The 27,286-nt window shown below is 34.8% G+C and overlaps 1 protein-coding gene across 16 annotated transcripts in view; it reads right to left on the bottom strand.

The window, feature by feature from the left end:
- FRYL (FRY like transcription coactivator) overlaps positions 1 to 27,286 on the bottom strand; it is a 168,517-nt gene that overhangs the window by 59,310 nt on the left and 81,921 nt on the right. For 11 of the 16 annotated variants that reach the window (XM_053974833.1, XM_053974837.1, XM_053974834.1 and 8 more), the window contains 21 exons: positions 25,423 to 25,562; positions 24,863 to 24,959; positions 24,238 to 24,317; positions 23,639 to 23,719; positions 22,968 to 23,136; positions 22,019 to 22,111; positions 18,380 to 18,478; positions 16,875 to 16,976; positions 14,034 to 14,078; positions 10,713 to 10,816; positions 9,982 to 10,090; positions 8,816 to 8,902; positions 8,013 to 8,184; positions 7,193 to 7,325; positions 6,831 to 6,938; positions 5,393 to 5,630; positions 4,579 to 4,764; positions 4,403 to 4,489; positions 3,376 to 3,644; positions 2,765 to 2,960; positions 1,677 to 1,801 (listed from right to left, as the gene is read on the bottom strand). In XM_053974833.1, the coding sequence (XP_053830808.1) occupies positions 1,677 to 1,801; positions 2,765 to 2,960; positions 3,376 to 3,644; positions 4,403 to 4,489; positions 4,579 to 4,764; positions 5,393 to 5,630; positions 6,831 to 6,938; positions 7,193 to 7,325; positions 8,013 to 8,184; positions 8,816 to 8,902; positions 9,982 to 10,090; positions 10,713 to 10,816; positions 14,034 to 14,078; positions 16,875 to 16,976; positions 18,380 to 18,478; positions 22,019 to 22,111; positions 22,968 to 23,136; positions 23,639 to 23,719; positions 24,238 to 24,317; positions 24,863 to 24,959; positions 25,423 to 25,562 (2,720 nt within the window). The other 5 variants (XM_053974830.1, XM_053974831.1, XM_053974841.1 and 2 more) reach the window with 3 other exon arrangements.

The following is a 27,286-nucleotide window of genomic DNA, read 5'->3' as shown; positions in this document are numbered from 1 at the left end:
CACGTTTCAAAGAGATCAGAAGTATGGAAGTATGGAGACAAAATACTAAGGTAAAAATACAATTGGTTTACTTTCATATTTGTTAACATAGTCACTACTGCCTCCAGATTTGTTGGAATGGACACATTCTTCTACTTCCTGTGGTGCTAATTGAGATATATCAAAAGCTTAAACCACTTCAATTTTCATGGCAAATTACTGACTCCTCTGATACCTCATGCCAAGTTTCTTCTTCAGAGAATGAGTCCAGGTGATCAGAATGCTGCACAAATGTTTGTGGTGTACTCATTTACAAGAAAGTTAAGCATGGTTAGAAATTGTTACATATTTTCTTTCAAACACAGAAAACACAGAAAATAACTGGGAAGAAACTTTTTTGTGCTAAAATATAGCAAAGGGTTAGCTTACATGGAGATCAAGAGATACCTAGAAGAGTTCATATGATCAGCTATACAAAACAAAAATACTATTCTAACAGATTTATGTGGATTGCATATATATATATAATCTATAATGGAAAAAGTTCCTGAGCAAACATAACAAGTGGGGAAGAAAAGTGCCTAAAAGCACAAAAGCTAAACACCAAATCAGTACAGAGCAGCAATGGTGAGGGGTGGGCTACAGCTGGCATCTGGTGTGAGCACATGAACTGGACAGAGAAAAAAGCTGGCCATAGAAAAAAAAACCCACATTCTGAGTACAGAAATTATAAAACTGATGAGGATCAGATCTTTTTTTTTAACTTGCTGGATAAGTTGTTTCTAATTCAGAAATCAAAGATTTCTTATTCAGAAATCAAGGATTTCTGGTAAAATTATCTCTGAAAGCATTTTCTAGACTTTACAGCTGTTAAGCAGCTCTTCAGGATCATGACACAAAGTCTTGCTTTAATCCTGGTAGCAAATAAAGTCAGATATTATATAAAATTATAAGATTGTCAAGGGATATAAACCAGAATACAACAACTGAGAACCTAGCATTAATATCAATATTGACTTTTTATCTGTGATAATATGGGACACAAGTGACTGGAGAGAAGCATCATCTTATTAAAAACCAACAGTAGTAGCAATTCCTGGTTCCTTCTGCAGAAGCAGAATTGGTTGCTATGCATGGTACATCTTTATAATTCTCATAATAACTCTCATAATCTCAACTTTATAACTTTCATAATCTCTCTCAGCAGCAGAGATTGGCTGCTGTCAGAGAACACCTGATGGACTTCCCAGGAGATTTTCTTGCCCTCAGAAGTTCTCTCTCTTCATTCATCCTCATAAAGAGCAATTGGTAATACCAGTAAGAAGAGTTTATCAACTCCTACAAACTTGATTGTAATTAACATTTCAAATGTTATTAGTTCACACAATCTGTTCTTTCAGATAAGGGCAGCTTTAAATACCAGTAAGCTGTTTATTCTTTCTACTAACTTCTTTTTCTTTATGCAGGCATGACCTCCACATAAAATTCTTACAATCTCTAACCATCTCTATCATGCCTCTAAATGCTAGAAAAGACAATGAGAATCAGTTGTCACAGCTTTTTAAAAGTTTTTAGAAGGGGAAAAAAAAAAAGAAAAAAAGAAAAAGGAAAGAAAAAATGAGCTCCAATTCCCCAGCTTTGAATTGGTTAGAACAGAATAAAATTAAAAATAGAAACAGATGAAACACAATAGTTACCTAAAAGCTCCTGGGTTGGTCCTGCCAAGTCCCAGAACAAGAGATTCTGTAATTTCCATGCTCTCAGAGCGCATCATTGGAACTATGTGCTTAAACAGGGAGGAAGGGGATGGAATGCCAATAATCTAAGAAGAAAACCAGAACAAAACACAATGAAGTAGCAACCACAAGGTGGTGACACGAAAACATCCGCTGTAATTTCACAGTCTATTCACACTGGACCAGTGACTCAAAATTATAAAAGTGAAATTTATCTTTGACATGGAAAAGATTTCCTGAAATAGTAAAGTGGTATTAACTATTTCTTGCATTACTGAATTTTCCTAGTCAGATGGCAATGAATTACACAATATGTGATACAGATGCTTTGCACATTAATGTATCTGCCTTCTTTGGGGAAGAAGTAGATTTCTGGTGTCCAACTCCTTAGACTCCCGAATGGCTCTCAAAGAGAACAGAGCTTTCAGTCTATAGCTTCTCAGACTTAGGGGAAGTATCTTGGTAACAAACAAGAACAGGCTGCTTCTGCCAAAAATCTGCTGCATAGTCCTCAAATTATCTTCACATCTTTTACAGGTTGTTCCTTTTACAGGAAGCCAAAAAGGAGAGGAACAAAAAGAAGCAAAGAAGAGGGAAAAAACCATAATTTGCAGATGATACAAAGCAAGGCAGACAGAAAAGTATCTGCGATTGGGAAAATATAACTAGATACATCAGGCCTGAATAGGTCCCTGTTTCAGTTATTGAAGTGAGAGGCTATTTGCTCAGAACTACAGAAGTCTAATGACAGTAAAACTGTCATTAGACAGTTTTAACAGCAAACAAAGCATTTCCTCATTACTGCTAGGTAAGACTTTGAGATTGGGTAAATGTCTTCATTATGTGACTGGATTTGCTTTAAAAACATATGCACCACAAACTGGGAAAAGCAAACCAAAACAGTATTCTAAACAAGGAAAAAAAAACTAAAAATATTTTCAGACAAATGATACCAGTTTCTAATCGCAATAGTTACTATAGAACACCTCTGGTGTTTCTATTTCCAATAAGATGTAGACTTATTTACAGTAAGTATTAAAAGAACCTACCCTTGAATCAATGCTATAACCACTGTCTGGGGTAGACGCCAGCGTCTCAGGAGGGGAACATCTCACAGAGCCTGTGGAAGTGGAGGAGTTTGAAGAAGATGCTGCACTGCAGCAAAGAATCAGGTAGTTTCTCCAGAGCCCAATATAGGAGTCACTGCTCGTAGTAGTATTTACTTTCTTTGCATTGATAGGGCTGCTATTAAAAAAGAAAGAGAAGAGCTCAGTAGAGTAAATGAAGCTTACTACATTTTACTTGGGTTTTCTACTGAATTTATTCTTCAATTATGCACATACCATAGCTTCCCAAATTGTTAACATAGTAAACTCTGAATAAGTTATTCAGAACAGACTTGTACATCAATAATGCAAGCTTTTATATTCAAATTTGCTGAACTACAATATGGCCACAGGCATGAATTAATTAACGTCAGCTACAGATGATATTTTATGCAGATAAATCTGCTTTACATTTTTGTTACATAAAGCTGAATTAAATCCACAGACAATATCAAAAACTTATGTTACCTCACTGAAACAATAGTGACACTACAATGATGATTAATGTTGAAATAATACTCAATATACTGTATTTACTTTAGAAATAAACTTACTTGATATCCACTTGTGGAGACAGCAGCTGAAGTCTTGTATAAGCAAATGTCCAAGCATAGCTTACAGCTGTTGGGCAGTGTTTTGGAAGATTTTCCTGCTTCATGAAACTTGAGAGGCTTATAATCCATGGATCTTGGCCTTGAGTCACATGTGCAAATATCCAAATATGTGAGGGACTGACCACATCAAACTGGTGGCTGATTGGGGAGGAATTCCAGTCAGCCAGAGTTTGTAAATCTATTGAACTGGGACAGTACAGTAAAGTAGTCTGTGTGCATAGAAAAGACAATGAGGAAATATTTAATACCCATGTATTTTAAACAACAATATCTTTTGTTATATATCTAATAAAGTATCAGTATCAAAAGCGCACCTGTAACAGAGAACAAAGTAATTTATGGGGCTTCTACAGAAGCTCTTAATGTGAACAGCTATAGAAACATGTTGTTTGTGAACAAACTGGTATTAGGAAATAGCAAATCCTAGAAAAAGACCCTTTCATGCATAATGATTTAATTCTTCCAAAAGATTTGTACTCTAAAAGCCTTACTACTGAATTCCAATTTGTTTCCTAAAATCCTAAAATCAGAAGTTTCCTTGATACTTAGGAGGTTAGTGATAAATACATAAGTATGGAATTCAGTTGTTATTCACTGACAGTTATAACAGCATCCATCATGGATAAAGGGCACATTGACTGTTATGACACTGTATTACTGCAGAAAAAAGCAGTGCCCTTTGCTTTTAAGAAATTACAGTCTGTGAGCAAAATGAGAAAAAACAGATAAAAACACAGTTCTGTTTATATGGTGGTGGTAACAATGCGCTATCAGTCAGAAAGTTTACAATGGTGGCGTCAACCTCCCAACATTCCTCAGATTTTTGCCTTTTTGTTTGTGGTGATAAATAGCTGATAAAATTAGCATGAACTTAGCGACACTAGCATTTGAAATACATACTGTTTATTTGGGATAGCTTTACAGAATGACCTCATTTACAAGCAACTTTACATAAAGATGGTCTTACCTGGTCAGCCCCAGTGAGATGTATGAAACTCTCCAGGACAGTAGCACTTAGTCTGTCCATTACATCTATAGCCAATTCATCATCACTCTACAAAACACAAAGCATACCAAGCTCAAAGAATGTCAAAATAAAAGCAGTTTCACCAGGCAGCCTAAGAATGGGTCATCAACTCTTACCTTTGAAATTTCTAGGAGTGTGAACAAGGCCCTTATTTCTCTGAGAACGCTGACAGCTAATCGCCTGGTGGCAGGCCTCGTGCTGCAAAGGATGACCAAAGCAAAACCTTCCACCACATGGAATACACTGGAATAAAGGGTCCTCTCCAGGGGAAGGGTATGGGCAGCCCCATTGGATACACCACGCTAAGAAAAACATCACAGAAGTTAAGCAAATGAAGAAAAAATAAACACAACTAAGATACAGTTCCATTATTGGCAATGGCAGATTTAATCATAAAACATTCAGATTTTTGGCTACTGGTCAAATTTTGCATTACGATAATGACATAATATTAGTCACTTCGTTTTTTATTACCTCTCTGAATTTAGTCTAAACAAATACCACAAGAACATCTTTATTTCACTTTCTCACAAGATGATGCAATGAGAGCAAAATTGAAAACCCTCATGCAATACTCTTTTGTAAAAGATGATAGTATTAAATTATTTGAACCCTTTCTACTGGCTAGTAAAAAATGATGGGTTTAGTTCTACTGTTTAATAACTCCTACATATATCCAATTACACATGATGAACTACAATGTAAGTAAAATGTGGTCATTAATTAGTGTTTACATAATACTTAATAATTTGAGACTAATTTTATTTTGATAAAAAATGTTAATTTAAAATAAGAGATCTAGAAGTCTTCAAGCACTGTAAGAAATTTAGCTGAATTTTTATTACTTAACAAAACCAGTAAAGCCCACTACTAAGTTTGTATGTAGATTCCAAGTATGTTTTAACATCAAAGGACCTTATATAGATATACCTGAGCATCTTGGGTTTTATTGTGCATTTGGGCTGCTTGTTTCCACTGATTTATGAGCTGCACTAACATTTTTACTGCATTGTCAAGAAGCGTTGGGTGGATGTCAGTCACTTCACGCACAATAAAATAAACAAATCCTGAAAGAACATCTTCCCGCCAATCTGGAAAATCAAGCATTAATGCTTGGAGTGTATTGAAAGCCAAGGCACGAAGTTCTTCATCCATATGAATTGTCAGCCTGTTTAGAAAAAATATTGGTATCATCACCCTAGATAAGCATACTCTTAACCAGTCTTTTTCATTTAAAGTTTGGTGTTTACTCTTCCTTATTTACTGTACAATGTAGAACAGTTCCAGAGAGATTCATTTTCTGCACTGAATAAAAATGAAACTGGCTAGTAATAGAAGGCTCTTCTACTACAGCAAAATAATGCAAGGTTTCACAAAACTTAACACAAATAAACTGTGTTCAAGAGAGACCATCAAATGTTTAACAAAGGTGCATCTTTGCATGCGTCTGAGCTCAGCAGACTAGCACCCTGAGATGTATAGACTATTTTCCTCAAATTAAAATTGAAAATAACACATTTGTTTTGCAGTAAAAGGACATTTACTTTGGATACGAGAAAAAATTCACAAAAAATCCTTTGCACATATACTTAAAAATTATCTAAGCCTGCTATGACAGAAGACACCTATTCCAGTATTATATTATTACTTAATAATTTCATGTCTTTTAATATTATTTTAAACATTGAAGAAAGAGTGTTAGAAAAATCTTATTCTGTTATTACTAACTTTTTATATATGTAACTCAACACATTATATGAAAATGGATTTATAGTTTCAAAGCTATAAGCTGTCCTGTATTTCTGTGCCAGACTATTCTCACATTAAAAATTTTAAAAAATCTTCTCAACTATTTATCAGTACTGATAATGTACATGCAATTTAAACTGAGATAAGAGATGGAAGAATATGGGTAGTGCTGGATCACAGATAAATGGAAAAACAAAGCAGGATTAGTAGCGAAAAATACTAAAGTTTCCCCCAAATGCCTGTCTCAAATGTTGGTAATGTCAAACAAGAATGACTTTATGAAAATTTATAGTATTTGCAACAGAAAAAAAAAAAAAAAGAAAGGAAAAGAAGTATAGCTGTAACAAAAAGAAAAAACACATTCAAAAAACAAAGCAACAGAAATAAATTCCTACTTCTCAAAATACTCTCTCTAAAAATAAGTGCAAGGTCTGCAGGATTAATTTACTTCCTGTTACTATAGCCAGTAAAACCTGACCAACTGCAGAAGGCTGGCAGGAGCAGCAAGGACAGAGTCTGCATGCAGTGACTCACGCGGAATAGTGAGGGCACTGGCAATTGTGCACACGCAGCGTTTGAAAAAGAACATCCACTAAGAGCAGAATCCCTTTTCTCTTACCTTGCAAGCAATTCAATGAGGTCAGTCCTACTCATGCCATCTGGAATCAGTCTTGGGATAGCAGCAATGCATGTTCTGAACAAATCTATCTTAGGTTTTCTCTCACCCCTACAAAAGCAGTTTATAACCAACAAAGAAACAGGAAAATCTACTTCAGTACACTAGAAATGTATTTTCAATTGCATGCCATAACTATGGAGGTAACAAACATTTTTATCACTAATTACTGAAACTAACATTCACTTAATAGTCCAGTAAAAAACCCACAACTGTAACACTTTAATGCTTGTATCTCCAACATTAGAGAATAAAAATAATGTGATGCTACTGTGACAGTGAAAATCCTGCAATTCAGTACTTACGTAATCATGTCTTCTGGCTCTTTATTGGACATCTGCACACTAGTCATGCACATGGGCCTTCCAACTTCTTTGTCCAAATGCCTAAGAATGCTATCCAGTGCTTTTCTGACTTGAGGATAGTATATAGACATTCCTGAAAAGTCAAAGAGTTCCATCACCTTTCTTCATATTATTATTAAAATATCTGCCACTTATTCAGCTTAGGACAAATTTCTTACTGCACAGATGACATGAAATACATACTTTAAGTGTCAAAACAAATGCAGGTATATATGAAATATATATCTATACATATATAAATAAGAGATATTATACAAAAGTAGAAGTTTCCTTCAGAAAAAACAAAAGCAATGAAGTAACCATTAGCTGCTTCTTCATTTTCTCAATTCCAAGCTTTTTAGTTCTAATTTAAATTTGACATGTTGAAACAATCCTTTGAAGATGACTACCTCATTCACAGAAGATCAACAAGGCACAGCGATCAAGATTGTCTTACTCCACTCAGCTGTGAGACATTTGGGACATTTTAGAGTGATATCAAGGAAAAAAAACTTGCCACGCTATTTACCACACTCACTGCACTCAGACTACTTTGTGCATATTTTGCAGTAAGTGCAAAACACTTTAAGAAAAGACATGGGTTTAGTCTGAGACACCAGAGGGCCAATATTGTCTAGCAGCCCTCTCTAAGAACCAAAGTAATTCCTGCTAGCAATTAAAATAAATATATAAATAAAGTTACACTAATGTACTGCTTGAGAATAATTGGGAATATATACATACATATTGAAATGCCAACTTACAAAAGAATACAACATACCTATAACTTTTGCTTCCTCATCAGTCAGTGTTTTATTAAGAAAAATTTTCTTCACACGTAGAGTATTTCCTGATGGAAGAACAACTCCTGTTGTTGGCATTGGTGGTTCACCATCTTTTTGCTGCAAGCTATCTGCTATGACAAGGAAGACTCTGAGGCCAATATTCATCCTCTTCAAGAACAAAAAAAGGAAAGAGAAAAAAGAAAACATTACAATATTGAAGTAACACAGAGACAAAATACAAATTGTATTTTTCCTCTCTTTTAAACAGACAGCAGGACAGACCTTATTTAAATGTTACATATTAGAGTAATGAAAGTAAGAAGAATAGAGCTTAAGATTTCTGTGCCACTCCACACTCTGATTCAAGTGAACTGACTTGGCCAAGGCTAAGATACAGAATATTTCATAGTACTGAGCACTCAAGTATTTGATATGAACCTCTAGAGCAACACACTGAAGACAGACATTCCTAAACATCCCATCTGTTAGACTGGGTCTTGAAAAGCTAGGTATGACTTTCCTGAAAAAATGCTTTACAGTTACACTGTAACAAAAAAACCCATATTTCCTGAAATTGTTATTGAAATGAGTCTTAACTGTAGAACTGCTGCTGGCTTGCTCACCTAAAATCAAACAGCAACAGTGCACAACAACAATTACTTCTTTAGTGTTAGCAGAACACTCCTTCAGATCCTCATTAATCTGCTTTTAACCTGGCTCAAATGAAGTTAACCACTTCCCCCACAAAAATCCCCCAATGCCTTGTTCTCATGGCATGCAAGTAATGAGCTTTTATTACCTCTGGATTAATAGTGAAGGTTTTAGGTGATTTTCCAACACTAAGAAGATCAAATATTATTTCTTTCATTGCAAAATCCAAACGTTCCTATAAAGGAAAATAGATTTGTATGATCATTTCTTTTCTGTTAATATGCATAATTTCTTGACTTAGCACAGCTACTGGATATCATGTCTTAAAAGTTATAAAAAATTTTATAAATTATTTATTTTTACCTCCTTATTCTTATGACTTTTTTTTTAAATCTAGTACAATTCAACACAGCTCATCCCCTGATATGGTTGAACCATTTCTCCTGAAAAAATTCCCAGACAATTAATCTCAGATCAAACACATTTCTACAAATAAGATGAGCTGTTATAGAAAAAAAAACTGGGATAAAGAGAAGCCCTAAAGTGTAAAAAATTACTACAATACAAAAAACAAAAACAAAAAAAAACCACAAAAAAAAACAAAACAAAAACAAAACAAAAAAAAAAAAAAAAACAAACAAAAAAAAAAAACCAAAAACAAACAAACAGTGATGAGTTGTGTATCCTGCCTCATCCCTGTATGACCAAAAGCAAATAATTTTGAAAGCTGAAGCACAGACAAGCTATTTTTAAGACAGGAAAAGATGTCTCTAATCTATAAGGTTAAAAATTAATGAAAGTTCATCTTGTGAGCTTTTATCTTGCATTTTGATATTAGGACAAGAGAAGTACCTAAAATAATATAAATCATAATGCAATGCTGACTATACACTACTGCATTCATTGCATACTATTTCTGTCTATTTAGGCCAGTGTCCAGGCTAAATGTAAGTAGGTATTACTGTTCTAATGCTTTGTCCCTTATAAAAATATCATAATGAATATAGTAATTATATTACAAACATATATAAATATATATATATATATAAACACACAGCCCCCAACAGTGCAATACAAATTTAAGTACTAATCATCATAATGTTTGTACATAACAGTTTGTGAAGTTTAAAAAGAAAAAAAAAATTGCCCCTACTAGAAAGAATTCTTTCATTTGTTACACATATTTGGAGAAATTCTACTCAAGATATGAGACCACTAATCCAGTACAAATATTTCAAAAATGAACCTTGAACTTATATTTCTTCCAAATAATGTTCATCCTACTATTCCAGCTCTACCTAGATGTATTCTTACCTGAGCAATGAACTGAATAATCTTTACAAATATATTCAGAGGTGTGTCTCGTGGGACCACGCTGCGCGATCCTTTGGGGAAAAGTGCTGATACAATGCTCATGAGACGGCTAGAAGAATTTAGAAACAAAAAGAAATAAAAAGATATTTTAAAAATAGCTCCTTTGAACAGCACAGATGTTACAGTTCAAATCTGGAAGCGTGTGTGTGTGGGGCTACTATCAAATAATACAGAAGCCTATACAGGTAGGACCACGTACAAGAAGCACAGCCCCAGCTGTCACAGGCAATAGGATCATGGGTGATCTGAACTGAAAAAATATCCTGTTTTAAACCAGTTACTAATAGTCAGGGGGCAAAATCTGAATTACTATTCCAAATTCTCATCATACATAATCATAAAGAAAACCTTTTCATTTCCAGTCCACACTTAGTGATGGACACTTCACACCCAATTTGTTCTGTCACCATTAGTGCCTTTTAACTTTAATAAATTTCCTGCTTATCTCTCTGCCTTATTCTATCCCCACAAAGACAATTCTAGACTCTATTCCTTCTTTCCATCAATGTACTCAAGGGCTTTTGGTTTTCTCGATTAAGACAAAATGTTTGGTCCCCTGCTTACTTGACTAAAACATCCCTGAGCTGGCTTCAAGCTCTCTTCTGATATCACTAGGTTGGAATAAAATCTCCATCATTAGTAGTTTCAAATACTTTGCATAATGAACTTACCTTTGAGTTACAGTGTTGCTTTCACATTTAATTCTAATAACATAAACCCACAATAACCTATACAAAGATTCCAGTGCAACTCGGGACATTTTGGGATCTTTATTCTGTAAAATAAATTTAGAAATACAGTTACTGTTGCCTGTGAGACACTGACAAAATTCTATTATAATGTTTATTTACTTTTGAAAATATTTTTTTAAACAATGAAAGTAGATGGGTTTAATACTGATTACAAATTTTTGATATTTTTTTCATAAAAACAAGCCTGTATTGCATATTTCCTAATCTTAAATTTTTAACTAGTTACTCCAGCTCATTTTACACATTTCTAAATCTGAGGGCAGAGCAGTAACTAAAAAGCAGATATTCCTCTTGAGATGAACACACCAAGAGTATATTGCTTTCAACAACTTTTCTCAGAAAGCCATTGGTAACAAATATCTACTTCATAGCAAACCAATTTATAGTTTGTCTAAAACATTGGAGTAGCTGCTTTGGATCAGGCACGTGGTCTCATTTCATCACTCAGCCTGTGACAGCAGACAATAGCAGGTGCAGAAGAAAAGAATGCAAAACAGGGAAGGCACACAAAGATGCATCTCTGGGTGTGGCTTCAGACAACGCAGACACTTCCTGCAGGTTGTATTAGTGTTTGTCCACTTTCAATAAATTTTTATTGTTACAATTATGCTACCATTTCTTTAATTAATATAAAATCTAGCAGCACAATTCAGTTTAAATTATGTACTGGATGCAAAATAACTTTTGTCTTAAAGCTGCTACTATGAGTTTAACTTTGCTCCTCTAAGCTCTTAAATTGTGTAAAACAGTAAGTAACTAACATTTTTTTATCAGCTCCAGAAACCTCCTTTCCAAATAGGGATTCTTGGAGTACTTAAAATCTAGAAGTGTTCAGCAAGATTCCCGGACTTGGCCATAAATATAAACTTCTGAATATAATAAATGATTCCCAGTCATCAACTTTTTAGGCATTATCCCAATTCAAACTAACAAAACCAACAAAAAAGCAAAAACAGAACCCCAAAACCACAACTTCCCCATTTCCAGTGAAGTCTCTCTGTTTCAAGACATATCTGTATGATGACTTGAACATAATTAATTTAATATTTTGTGCCAGTGAGTCAGAATAGCAGATGACTTTGTCCTTCCAGGACAAATGGAGTGCACATTCACAAAGTGTTTAAATGGAACTAAAACCATACTGTTCAAAACGAGATGGTCTCACTCATGGTTCTCTCCCTCACAACCTCAATGCTCCCTCTATATTAACTCTAGCAGTAAGAAAGTCCAACTTGTACCCATAAGCTGATCAAAATAACTTCATGTCCACATCTGTGTAAAAGACTATATACACAAAGGAGAGTAATTTTGGTGTTTTTAACACAGGTGGGTCCAGACTACAGGTTTTTGGCAGCATCTTATTTTAAGAAAGGCTAAAAGCCTATCACAGAATCACAGAGGCAGAAGTGGTATTTCAAAGTAGGACAGACAAGTAACACACAAGACTGACTACCAGAATATTAGAGGGAATAACTTAACCCAGTTTTCATCAGTGATAATGCTGTTCTACCTTCCATTCACACATCAATGTGTGCTGCCATCACCTCTGAATTAGCACCTATAACTAAGAAGTGGGTAAATTTAGGGAAGTGATCTGGACAAAATCTATCCAGTAAGAAGTTACACCTGTCCCTGGTTAATATTCACACTGATAAATGTCTCACTATTCAGTTAATTTACCTGCAGTGCTACTGTGAGGAGGAAGAAAATGTAACTGTACCAGAGGTGAGAGTGTGATAGCTTTGATTCTAATCAGCTTAAACAGCAAAAAACCCAGAATATTATTACTCCCTGTATTTACAGGCTGACAATTACTGATTGTCGAAGCAGGCTGGGGAATTCATAGGTACAAGTGTTATCAAAGTCTATCTGAAATGCATCTGGAAATGAGTAATGCTTCAATTTTCTAATTTCTGATATTCTACAGGGGAGCTTAATTTACAGGTCCAGAACAAACAAAAAAATTACTGTTGGCTTTCAATCATCTAATAAAAAAATTGCAGAGGTAGCAGATAGTTGAATAATGTGTAAACAATGTTCCATCTGTTAGCAGGTGTATCATCCAATACAGCTACTTCTGAGTAGTCATTACAAAGTTTGCTTGTTATAAAGGAAGCAAAGGAACATATATAGAGGCATTCACCTTTTAAAAAGAGTTAGGAAATAAATTTTGCAGTACTTTTATTATTTTAAAAATTGAAAATTTTCAGAATCACTTCCTATAATGAAGAGCTAAACAAATATGCTATAAGAAAATTGCTTTTGGGGTCTGAATTACAACACTGCATGTACACTTGGTGTTAAGATGTCAGAATTTTCTCTTAAACATTAGAGCAGCTAGAATAAGGAATAGATGGCTATGTAATTCAACAACCTGGCAGAATTTTAGTCTTTTTTAGATGATGTCTGTCAGATTTTAAAGTACTCTATATGGGGTTTTTTTCTGGGGTTTTTATAAACATAGTTTTGTTTAAAATCCTAAAACTTTTTAACATAAATTATGGTATCAGCAGACTATGAAAAAAGTTGTCAGGAACAATATCTGTTACAAAACCAAAAACGTAAGAGCAAATTACGGTGGTTTTACATGACACATTAAAATGAGTCAATGAAACAAATTTCAATGATGGCAAGGAACAAAATAGCATTTTTTCCATGTTAGTCAAATGTAGTCACTTACTGAAGAAAGTACTTTTTAATACTGATGTTAAACTTTTCTTCTGTTCTGAACTAAAACAATTTCTACTTTTTAAAACCTGCAAAACCAACAGTGTAAAAGTCTTTCATGTTAGTGCACTGCAAGTTGTTACAGCAAATCAATTTTACATTTTTTAATTGTGAAAATGTTTTTAGTTTGCTCACATGCAAGACACTTTTTAAAATGAAGTAACAGAAAAACCCATACATCTGAATAGGTAGTTACTTCCAGAGGAAACATGCATTGCTGTTCAGGGAAACCAGCTGTGATATTAATAATCAATCTCACAAAGCCACACTTTCACCCCAAAGGAAAAACTGGTATTAGTCAATTTTCTCATCTTTCTCCTTTACTCCCTGGCAAGAGAAAAACATCTTTGAAACATGAGCTATTCTTAGTCCTATTGCTTCTAACAGTACTAACAGCAATTTTACAAAGAAAGGAAAGCACAAAATACAACAAATTACATAAAAAACCAAAACAAACATTATTACATGAGGCAAAGCAACATTTCACTGAGTTACAACAACATATTAACTCACCTGCAGTGTTTCTATTTGTTTTCTGATACTGTTGTTAGATGGCATCTAAATAAAGCAATGTGAGACAGCAAAACATAACAAACATGAGAATGGAAGGCACATGCATGTTAGATGAAAAAAGCTCAAAACCAACAGATAGCTGTCTAGCAAGGACTCTATTCAGTAGAAATAAAGGGTTTGCTATAGTGGCAGAAAACGTTCCTTCAACTTTTAAGGTTTTGTGGTAACAGACACTAAAGGTAAACTGTGAGAAAAAAAACCAACAACCTCTTTTTCAGCCAATAGTGGTGCAGAATGACAGACACTGTTCTCTCCCATTTCTCCAGCTTTTTAAAATGATCCTTCCTCCCTCCAGAAGAGGTAGCAAAGATACCACAACTCAGATTCATCCAAGAATTTGTCAACTTTCTGACAAACTTGCTAGAATTAGTCTGTGTAAATACTAGTCAAAAAAAGTAAGCAAAGTGTTTTACAATACTGACCCAGTGTTACTGTCTGCTGAACAAACTCAGAATTTTGCCTACACTACAGTGTGTTAAAAAAAAGCCTGCTGGGCTCAGTGCTGAAACAGCATCCCAACAGATTTGTGGGACAAAGCCAACTAAATATATACACAGCAGAAAGAAACCAACCCTTTTGTACACTCCTGGTCTCAACTGACGCTTACAACTCACTGATGTGCTATTTGCAATGGTCCAGACCACTAGGTTTGCTCCTTTCAGCAAGGCTAGGATGTTCTCCCCACACACTAAGCCTGCTTTGAGGATAACTAAAGGCAATGCGCACTGAAATCCAGCACCGAGAGTTTACAAAGACCATAAATACTGCCAGGTTTAGGATTCAGAGCACTTTTAGGAGCATTATCAAATTTAATATAGCACCAGAAGGTAAGGCAGGGTATGAACAAACTGCATCAGGTACTTTGGAGCCACTGCAAAGGTGTGAGCTTTCACACCATGGCAAATGGAAAATGGCTCATTTCAGTCACCACTGTGCCACGTGGTGTTCATGGCTAAAGAAGAGTTTGTACTGGGCACTCACCAGGGAATAAAGAGAGCACCATGAATCCATGACCTACGTTACCTCTTGGTGACTTGCTAGCATGCCTGTACTCTTCATAGAATATCCTGTGACAGACTCTAAGTGTTAGCATTATTTCAATTCCTAATTTGTTAATTTGAGCAAATACAGTAGGGGTAGATGAATCCTATTAGTGCTCCAAGTATCTCCTAGTAACTCTCAAAATTACTTTATTAATAACAAGGACACTAGAGGCAATGGATTTGGAATTTCTTATTTCATTTTACATATTTAAATAACTCCAAATGAAATAATTTTAGTCATTAGAAAATCAGGAAATAAAATGAGGGAGGGGAAATCCGAAAGACTAAACTGCTGTGAAATTTAGATTTATAAATTAATGAGATTACTTATTACAGAGTGCATGCATTTAATTAGCTTCAGAAACAAAGGAACACATTAATTCGTAAGACACATCAGGATAGTGGGGTTTTATTTTTCAAGATTAAGCTCAACAAGGTTTCTGAACAAGGTAGGCACCCAAAAAACTTCATGGTATTTGGTGTGCCAAATTAAACCAAGGCATAAAATATCCTAAAGAACTCATTGATGGCATAGCATCATAACACTGCAAATTCTGAATTGCAGAAATTCATATGTGGAATTTCTGCTGAATAGAGCCTTACAGTAAATGTGTTAAGCTGTTAGTGGTTAACAAATCTAAGTAAAATATAAAATGCATGCTCAGCAAATACCAGTTAAACTCACTGGCATTTATAGTTTAACACATCCATTACCAGCAATGGACATTATGCCGGAAAAAGGCAACTCCTAGATTGTAAGGAGTTTTTTTAAAAGCTTGAAAAACAAAAGCACAAGCAGCTTCCATAAGCAAAATAAACCACAAAACAAAAATCAAGGCAAATTTTGCAAAAGAACTGCAGTAATGTTAGATGAAAAATATACAGAACCCAAAAAGCAACAGAAAGGTATGTAAGATGTTGTAAGAACAAAATGACCCAAAACAATCCAAGCAGCTAAACCGTTTTCCTTTTGACTTCATGCTGGTTTACGGATTTTATGAATAAGCTTCATAACTGTCACTCATAGCTAACCAGAATCAGTGTTGTGAAGGAGGATCAAAGAATTTATTAACATTTTCAAAATCAATACATTAGGCAAAATCATGAATTATGTTCATCATAATCAAGGAAAGAACATGTACAATAACTACAAGAAAGTGACTGATTTGTAAGTATCTTGATGTCTTTATCAACCAATTGATGATTACAATGATATCAACAGAAGGCACAAGTTAAAGGGACACTGTAATTGGTTTTTTTAAATTTGTATCACAGGTGGTAGCTACAACATCTTTTCTGGTCTCACAGTTCATTTTCTATTCCTTCAGAAAGTGAACAAGAGATAGAAAGTTTGCACTTCCTATACATTCTATTTAGAAGAGCAGACAAGTCACTTATTTTCTCACATATAATTTGCACATTAAGAAATAAGGTTTGTATTTTCTCTGGCATTTAATAGCCCTTATTAGCAGATACTTCTGCAGATTTTACTCAATAAAAGTGATAATCCCCAAGGGGACCACACTTATTTCCAACACGATATAGCATCACAAAAACTTACTACTACTAAGTTTAATACAGAGACTTGAAACATTTAATTTCTTTTTAGAAAAATATTTCAGTGTCCTTTTAAACAGCCAAATATTATTCATTGTTTATTTGGCACAAAAATGCTGAGAGTATATTGTAATAGATGCTAGTGATTTGCAACAGTTCCTTAATTAAAAAGGATTCTTACCTTCAGATGTGACAAACAGTTCTGCAGGAAAACGTGCCAGTTATTTAAAAAAAACTGTTTCTGACTGACACACAACAGGCAGGTGATCAATGGATACAAAGCCTATGAGTAGGGGGGGAAAAAGAATTGATCAAATTGCTCTTTGCAGACCTCCTAAGTGTTGTACATTGAGAATGAGACACAGTTGGTTGCTGCCTCTCACTCTCACAGTTTTGGCACTGCATGGCAGCCTCTCCCCTGCCCTGGGACACTTGTGCCAGGCACAGTGCCCTGGGTAACTCCTGAGTGCTGTAAGAGCTCAAGGGGACAGACTGGGGCAGTGGGACCAAGGTGAAGCTCATCCCCCAGCAAGGCCTGATCTCAAACAAGGGCTGTGAGCAGTCTGACCCTTCATACAATGCTCAGGCTTTCCCTGCAACCACAGGACTCAATTCATGTAGTTCTACATGCTGGGCAGGTGAACTGCCTCCAAGAGTATGCAGGTAAAACATAAACTCAGTAAAAACTCAGACAGACTTTAAGTTGTCAGAAATGCTACTTCTACTCAAGTTCTACTTTTAGTGAGGAATGAACCACAATGTAAATCATACTCTGTGAATATGCAGAGTATGATTTAGCTTTGCTTTAGTAAGATAAGATTTGTTTAAGTACCACATACTTTTAACATATAATGGTGATTAGTACCAAATCTGACTGCAGCTTTTCTTGTTATGAAGCAAAACTAAAGGATGAGTAGGTAAATAGTACTCTTGATACAATGTTTCTAACTTCATAAATAAAATGACATTTTGAATACTAATATCAACCACTTTATGTTATTCTTACATAAGGAGTTTAACAAATACAATGATATATGCTTTATATGTGCAGCATATTAGAAAGTAAAGTTTGTCCATAACATGAAAGTGAGAATAAAACATTTTAAATTCACTTGCATTTACTGAATGTGCCAACTGAAACGCAAAAATTAGCTCTACATTTTCAGCAAAGTGAAGTGAATCTATTTGAAACATGGCTGTCATAGTCATCAAAAATAACCAAATACTGCAAAAATAAGAGATAATAAAAAAATACCGGAAAAAGAAAAACAAGGTGTATGAAGAGAGGAGAGAACCAGGCAGAGCAGGGCTATTAAGAGGCTGCTATTTTACTGCAAAAGCCTTGTCTGACATTTGCATCTTTTAATTAACCCTAATTTAAATAAATTCAGACTTTCTGAATGCAAGTTTTTTACTAAAAGGATATTAGGTTAAATAACTCTGCTAAAACGCATTAAAATAATCGAAACCAAGCACTGATTTCAAGACAATCTCACATGTGAGATAAGAGCACATATCTGCACAAAGAAACAAAGCAAAATTAGATCAAATGCACATACACTGTGGCAATTTAATTATACTGAGACGTTAAGATTTAAATTAATATGGCTGGATAAGCTTTTCCTCATATAATGTACTAGCTTAAGATAAGCAAAATGGAGAAGTTGAAATATTTCTTTAAAATACCAGCGAGTGCTTCTTTCTTGAACTCAATTCAAAGGTAGTCTGATAAAGCATCTCCACAAAATTTTTCAAACATGGCACATTCACTTCATTTTTAACAGCCTATTAAAAAAAAAAAAAAACACAAATTAATGGTCTTAAAATTTACACAGAAAGCAATTTAAATATACCTTAAGATGTCTATGAACTCAAAACCATTCAAAAGTTAAATTTCACATTAGGAAAGTATTTGAGTGTATTTATCTGAAATATAAACAGAAGCATAAGAAATCATGCCATACACTACTACCATATGGTTAAAATTAACAATTAAAACAAACATGAAAAAACTCCACCCCAACAAAACAGCCCACTAAAATAAACTGTTTTAGGAATGTAGTCTCTATTCCATACTCAAAGAAGAAAATGTATTTGATACCAACTAACAAAAACTACACTGAAGATCTTCATATGCATATTTACATTTATTCAAAAAATTAGTATCTGTAACTCTCACAGTTCCCCTCTTAACTGTTCCTGTTTTCTTCTTGGTTTTAATACTGAAAACTGGAAAGTTAAAAAATAATCCACAGGATTATCAGTCAACCAATCATACAAGTTGTCTTTGCTCAGCTTTCAGAATTAATGAAACACACATGGAGCCCTACACCCTTCTGACCCACTCTGTTCTTGCACACAGAACAAGCTTCCTTCCACAATCCAGGCAGCTACCACCCTCTTTACTGAAACCTCTGCAAGGCTCTTTAGGCTTCTCTCTGGATCCCCTGGATGATCTATTTAAACACTATTCTCAACCTACTGTTTTAAGCTATTTCTGCTTTATTTATCAAATTGAGGGGTGGTGTGTTGGAGACTGAAATGGCTTTTTTCAAAGAGGTCCTCTGTACATATAATTTCCTTACGGCATAAGATAATTTTTGTTATTTTTATTATTTATTATTATTAATGTTACATAAACATTATATCTACTAACACTATATAAAGAAAAGTCATGTCCATCTTGCTAAGAACACTCTAAAACCTTCATGATGTAGAAGCATAAAAATAGCATGTATCTCTGTAATGTGTACAGATCCACAAAGAAAGAAGTGAGAAAGTAGTTACGATTTAAATCACTTCCTATGTACCAAATTATTTCTCTTTTGTTATTCTTAGGCTATAGGTTGATTAGTACTCTGCTAGCTCCACATGAGAAATCAGTCAGCTGTTGTCACCACCGCATTGTTGCTTTGGGATGTAACCTTAGGATTTCAGAGCAGCCCTAACTTCTCTGCTATAAAATACGCTGTGATTCATCATACCTGCAGGGTCCAAATCAGGTCAGGTTTCTTAAAATCCCTGAATGACTAAGCAAGAGAATGACAGTAAAGAAGTCTCAATGCTGAAACTCAACAGCTTCCTCACTTGAGTGATTTTCTGTATCCAAGATACAGAAAAATCTACATTCAATTCCTTCAGCTGCATCAAAAATATTCAAACTTGCATCTCACATCTTCCAAGAGAATGACTAACCTGCTCAACTGCACCTCAGCCTGGGAGTGAGCTCTTAGTTTCTATTTAAGAAGCTCCATTTGTATGAAATGATTAGAGACTCAATGAGTCAGAAGGGAAGATCAAGCCTCCCTCCCCGACTGTCTGAAGCGCTGATTCAGGCTGTGCTCGTAGGAAGGGATCACACAGCACCACTGTGCTCTGCACAGCCCATGTTCATGCCTCCGCCCTTGCCAGAGGACAGTCCCAGCTCCCAAATGCTGCTTCTTCCTCCTTATTTCAAGGGCAGCTTTCATAACGTTTATGATTCTGCAAACTAATATTTGCATTTACCTAAATGCTAAGTAGTTTCACTCAGCACTCCCACTCCAACTGCCAAGCAACTATGGAATTCAAAATGACAGAATGTGTTCACTCTTTAATAGGGAAGAAATTCTTCTATTCTTCTCTAGAAGAGTGTAAGCATGCCTGGGTAAATTCAAAACTTCTTCCCATAAATAGTTACTACTTAGAAACACCTCTTCCTAGTTATGTCTTATGAAAAAAGATTGTCTCCTTTGTAATTTAAAAATAATTTAAAAAACCCCAAACCCCCAAGAATACCAAACCTAACCAATCAACCAACAACAGTCAAACAAAAAACTCACAAACACAAAAAACCACACAAAACAAACAAACAAAACCAGACCAAAAAACCACCTCAAAAAACCACGACTGAGACCATGGAAAGGAAAGAAGCATTTGCCCAGGGCAAGGTAAACCATTTAAAAGAGGATGAAGAACTCAGAGAGAATTATCTTTCTTTTCCTATTATCTTGCTCAGATGGGACACCCACCCAGTGTGTTACTCTTAGTAGATCCTGTTCTACAAAACAAGACCTACATGTCCCAGTTTTCCATTTATAGCAAGCTACGTCACTACAATCTATGTGGCAACATAGAGCCACAACCAGCCATTTTTTGGGACTGCATGTCAAACACAGTGTGGCCTGACATCTGCTAATACAAATAGCATTTTAGACAACAATCCTAGAAAGTATCAATCTACTATGATGAAATTAACTGAGCTTGTGGTAAATGGTGAAATTGAATTATACTCAGGTGCCATAAATTTCTTGACCTATTGAACATGCTTCAAAAAACCAAGCAAAGCAGCCTGGGAGGAAAGAAAGCCTGTCTTGATGGAAACATTCCCACAAGCAGCATTATAGGCACAGTACATATGACACGGGGATGATAATGAGGTTTTGTTCTTTGTTCATGGCTGCTGTGTGAAATTTCTACTTTTCAATTTAAAACACACAGAGGAGATGATTGACTGCTCCTCCACATAAAGGACTAAATCTAGTGGACATTCACCTCTTCAAATGATTTTTATTTAATTAGCCAAAACCTACATTCTTCCTTCCTACATAAAAGTTCACACTTTCCTTATCAGACCGTAAAAACGTTACACAACTTACTACAGAAAGAAGTTAAAAGGTTTCAGCTAATAAAGAAAAGTCAGCAAGACCCTTGAGCAAACAAATCTTAAACCAAGGAAATTTCAAACGTTTAGAGCACATATAAAATTACACAATGCTCTGGCAATAAAAGTTTCTAGAAAACAGACAATTTTGAAAAATTCTGAAAAAACTTTGGAAACAAGTTAACACACAAGCCAACCTATTTCCCTTTAAGACTGTGAAGGCGCTTGTAATCTAACACCCACAGAATGGTTTGTGTTGGAGGGGATCTTAAAGGTAATCTAGTTCTAACTCCCCCCTCTGCTGTGGGCAGGGACACCTTTCACTAGACCAGGCTGCTCAGAGCCACATCCAACCTTGTATTGAGCATTTCCAGGGATGGGGTATCCACAACTTCTCTGGGCAACCTGTTCGAGTGCCTCACCACCCTCCCAGTAAAGAATTTCTTCCTAAAATCTAATCTGATCCTACCCTCCTTCAGTTTAAATCCCTTCTCCTTTGTTCTATCACTACATGCCCTTGTAAAAAGTCCCTTTTCAGCCTCCTTGTGAGCCCTCCTCAGTACCAGATGTCTTTCTGAATCTATAAAAATTTAATATTTGGAGGATTAATTGAAGAACTTTAATAATGAGAACCCAATTGAAAATGGGAGGAACAGTATGGCAGGGGGGATTAAAATACTTACAGCAGCCACAGGTATGAGAATTTCCACAAACAACCCAGCAAGTGCATGTTTTATATCTTTATCTTTTACTTCCAGGAAGTACTGAGCACACTCCTTAGTAAGAAAACATTAGAAAAATATTTAGAAAAAAAGAATACAAATGTAACTACGCCATAAAAACCACTAGCAGTCTAACATTAGTTGCCTGTTTTAATTTAAAATATGTAATGTATTTGAGTTAGTTTTATATTCCTTAGCAGTATCAACTTCACAAAACATAAGAAACTTTAAAACCTGTTTGCCCAGCAATACAGCTCAATGAATAGAAAGGAGAACATTTGTAATACCAGATAACTATTTACTTTTTACTCAGAATATAAAGAGTACTCAGGATACAAAAGAATATAAATATGCACATTTTCCCTCAGATTATTTTGAAGCTTAAAAAAATTTAATGTTTATCTCTATTAAAATTATTGGAAAATTATATTTTATTTGTATATACTAATTCTCATTTTCAAAGGAATTTGATGCAAATAAAATTAAGAATAATTAAATATTCCATACGCAATAAATAATCCATAGTGAAGTGTTTTTAAGAAAAATTATGTCTTGGCATCTGATCTGTTAAAAAATTATGTATCAAATAATTCTTTTCCTTTAATACACTGCCTTTATAAACACAGAAAATTATTTGATTGCTGCCCATTTTCATTCAGTCTTAAATTCATATATTAGAGGTTTGCCACACTACTAAGGCAATTGTGAGAGGTTTCTCCTGATGAGAGGTACTCGCAGACTGCAGAGAAACAGGTAATTCACACCTCTGAAAAATCAGGAACTGAACAGAAAAGGATGAAGGATGGCACACAAGTAGAGGGAGTGACTGATCACAGCAAGTGTCATTGTAACTTATTGACTTAAGCATTTAAAATTATACTAATTTCAGTTTTCTGTAGCATTTATTTACCTGCATGAACTGGAATGATGCTTCAAAATCCTCCACAGGATACATCTTTACTCGAAAAAACTTCATTCCCATAATCAAACTGATGATACTCTGTACTACATGAGGACTCTGTTCTTTTTGCCGCAGTTCCTTTAATTCAGTGACAAACTTCTTCCTAACAGCTTGAAACCTGAACAAGGGATACAGATAGCAATTTATTTGCATTCTTAATTACTTTTGTATGAGGTTGATCATTTTGAAGCAATTTCTTTAGTCTGTAACAATAACAGCAGCTACTGTATGAGAAAAGCAAGGGAGATGAACCCTGGTACTTCAAATCTAGGCAATTAAGAGTGCCTACAATGATCAGAACATTAGAATATACCAGTGAAGTAAACAACAGTTGACTGGCACAGGGCCTCCTTTCCCTGCCCCTACAAGCTGACTGCAAAGCAATTGTACAAAAGATTTTTTCTTGATTTGTTCAAATGTTTTGTGCTGGAACATCAGACAGACACAACACACTACACCTGACTACATTTGACACTTACAGGATTGTCTACTGGGGACATGAATAGATTCAAATTGCATTTATCATATATTTATATACTATTATTATAATAATATATCAAATAGTATTTAAGTCTACATTGGTCTGTCCCTAAACACGAAGACTCAGAGACTGAACTTACTTTGATTGAGCAAGAACCCCTGTCACTTCTGCATATAAGTCTGCAATAATATGCACATTCCCAGTGTTGGTTCCTGAATACCTAAAAAGGGAAAAAAAAAAAAAAAAGAAAAAAAAAAAAAAAGAAACCAAATAAAGGGAAAAAAACTCATTAAATACAATTTTGTTCTTCTAAACCCCAAGCAAATTCTCAAATACAAACAAAAAAATTTGTCCCTAGCAGGCAAATTATTACCATAAAAACAATTAAATTCAAACATGAAATGCATGGGTGACATTTAAAGTAATGTAGTTTCATTTCTTATTTTAAAAGAAATGTATTCTGGATAGAAATTTTACTATATTTATCCAAACTCAGACTTTTCTTACTGCATCTGAGGATGCAAATCACTCTGTATATTCTAAGCAAAATAAACTCAGTGCTAGTTGAACACAGCTGTGTTCTTTCAAGATGTGTTTTCAATTTAAAGACATCGACTCGTGTTCAGTCACACTGGTATTATCACCAACATGTTACACGTGAGGCAAAGGAGAGCAATCACAACAAAGAAGCACAGGCTGGTAAAACAAATTATTTTAAAGTACACAAGTGAAACTTACCCTTCCTTATGTTTAAAGTGCTTAAAAGCCAAGTTTAGAACTTCATGTACTAAAGGATCTGGCACTGGATGAACAGGTATCTGAAATGCACATATCACTTACATGTATGTAGCACCTATACATACATGCATGTATAAAGCAAATAAACAGTACTGTGAGATGCCCTGGAGAAATCACTCCCACCAGTGTCCAAGGACACATCCTTTGCTGGCATATATCAAGCTAATTGTGGAATATATAACATTTCCACAATCTGCATTGGCATTCTTAGCCAAATAAGGATAATTCTAAAGTGACATTTTAACCTCATTATCCAACAATTTCAACCTGTATTTCAACAACATTTAAGTTGACAAAGGGTACTGAACATAAATTAAATGCTATTTTTTACAGCTCTGCTTTTTGCAGTACATCAGCAGCTTCCCAAGACACATGAACTGAGATAACGCAGGCATGTAAAGAAAAGGCAGGAGAGGCCAAAGGCTTTATGTAACTGAGAGCATAATTACAGCCTTGCATATGCTCATCATAGATATGTTCTAGTTTTTAAAATAAAAATTTAAAGGAGATTATCAAAACCAACATTACAAGCAAAATATTAATTTGCCAAAGCAAAAGATCTTACCTGTTTTAGAACCTCTATTAAAACTAAACAAAAAATGAAATCTACAGCTAAGTCCCTCCTTTCAAGTAGATAATCTCTCTCACGTTGTTGGTCGTCCCTAAAATAAGAAATCAAGAACACAGGTATCAGACACCTGACTGAACACAAATATTGCAGAGACAATGACTGCATTGTTTTTCATGTAATCACTGTTGCAGATGTATATAAAATGGATAGGTGGAAAGACCTGGGGAGATTGGCACAGTACTGACATCTTGTCCCCTCCTCCTAAAAGGACCTGCCAATAATAATAAAAAAAATAAAATAAAAAGACAAACTAGCTTAGAATTACCAATATCCAACTTCCTTCTGTATATGCACACCAAAATCATTAAGTCACTTCACTTGTATCATCTACACAAGTTAAATACACTACCTTAAAGAAGACTGTGTTTTTTCTACACAAATTTAGGTAAGGACAAATCCAAATACAAAATACTTGTCACAGAAGTACAAGGCACACATTTTCTTATGTGAAAGCACACGAAAATCAAACAGACTTCTGCAAGGAGAATTCTTACCCCTTTGATTTTGTACTTGACCGAGGTCTATACTCATAAGATTCATCTTCTGTTCCATTTTGGCGCCTGTACCAGTCAAACAAGGTGCGTAGTAAGGAGGGGAGACAGTGCTCTGCTACTGAGCTCATAGAGCTTATCAACTGAAAGAGTAAGAAAAATACTTTAGCCTGATATAGCAATGAAAATCCTACCGTTTAATAAATCTTTCAAATTGTTTTTTAATGTTAAAAACCATATATCGCATAACTTCACAAAGTGGCAACTTCATAGTCATTTTCACCTAGGACAATTACTGCAAATATTACACACTAAGTCCGTTATTATATTAAATTTAAGTAAAGTGTTCCAAAGCTCACAGGGATCACAAAATGACAAATTTATAGACATATAAGGTGTATAAAATCATTGAGAACAAAAAGCAGAGGTCTCAGGATGTCCCTGAATGTTGCCGTACATATGTCTGAAGTATACACACCTTTACATCACAAATGACAACAGCTAACCCTCCTAAACTGAAGAAGTTTATAACTTTAAAAAAAACTAGTTCTTTGGTTATTATATTAAAAAAAAATAAGAGCCTTTTAGATACTCTACATTGCCTTTAATACATTTGACTGGTCTGGGTCTCAAGCGATATTTACTTTTAGCATAACTCCCTTATCTTCTGCTTTCTTTCAGAAAATCTGTATAAGTAGAAAACTCACCTGTGCAACAGAGGTGGCAATAGAAACCATTACAGAAGGAAGACTTTAAGATGTTATTAAACTTAAATTATCTAGGCTTCCTTTAACTAAAAACTTAAGATAACTCATAAGTACCCCAGCTTGGAAAGGAGAAGAATGACTGAAGACAGCAAAATGCCATTATAAACTTGCTTCCAGGAGGCAGCAGGGAGCAAGCCCATTCCCTAAACACAGGCTGGAATGGGGGAGTCACCATGTTGCTCACTGATGCTATGTGTTACTTACCTCTTGGATCTTTCAAATAAGGTTTAAATAGAAGCCATGCTCATGCTGTAACTTATCTATTATTCACTATTCCAGATAACAATATAATATTATGCCATTACATGCTCTGATATAACATTAATGCAGTTATTTCTTTGTCCTCATTTGAAGCATCTTGGGTTTTTAGGTTTGTGGAAGGGATGGGGACAAGTTAACCACAGGCAAACCACAGAAGGACCTCTTTTAATCTTCTGAATACATTACTTCAGCTTGTTAATTAGTCAGTAATTCAAGTCACGAGAATTAAAGAGTGCTCTGAACTGATGAGTTTATTAGCAGCAGAAAAAGAAGCAAGCTGCATTTTAAGCTTTACTAAACATTTTCCTTAGGTTTTCCTGCAAGTTTACACAGTTTATCAATACTAATACCATTCATAAATGTTCATAAAAGTAGTTAGGCAATTTATATTGGCTTCCACAGAAACAAGCATGTATCACATACATTCAAAAATGTCACTGGTAAAATCCTAAACCCAGAAACTACTGGCATAATAAAGCATTTTCCTCTTGAAAAATAAGAAGCTTTACATAATAATTATTTATTTCCTGCCAAGTTTCGCATTCTTTGTATTCTAATAAAAAGGCACTGGAATCACCAGGAAGATGACATCTTTGCTAATATTGCATAGCATTTAAGCAGAACATCAGCTATGTTTCATTTTAAATAATTACTACACTGCCTGGATACTAAATTCAAAATCATCTTATATTAAAAAAAAAAAAAGATTTCTTATATAGAAGATCTATTTCTTATACAAGAAAACTCTTTTATTTCAGCCTTACATTATGCCTAGGTTGAAAGCAGCAATCCAGACAAAGTGCTCCTGTAATACCCAGGAGGACAGGGCTGCAACAGAC

Source organism: Vidua macroura, chromosome 4 (assembly GCF_024509145.1).
Source record: "Vidua macroura isolate BioBank_ID:100142 chromosome 4, ASM2450914v1, whole genome shotgun sequence".
NCBI classification, from domain to species: Eukaryota; Metazoa; Chordata; class Aves; order Passeriformes; family Viduidae; genus Vidua; species Vidua macroura.
Note: the sequence above shows the minus strand (reverse complement) of the source record. Positions and strands in the feature narration are given on the sequence as shown.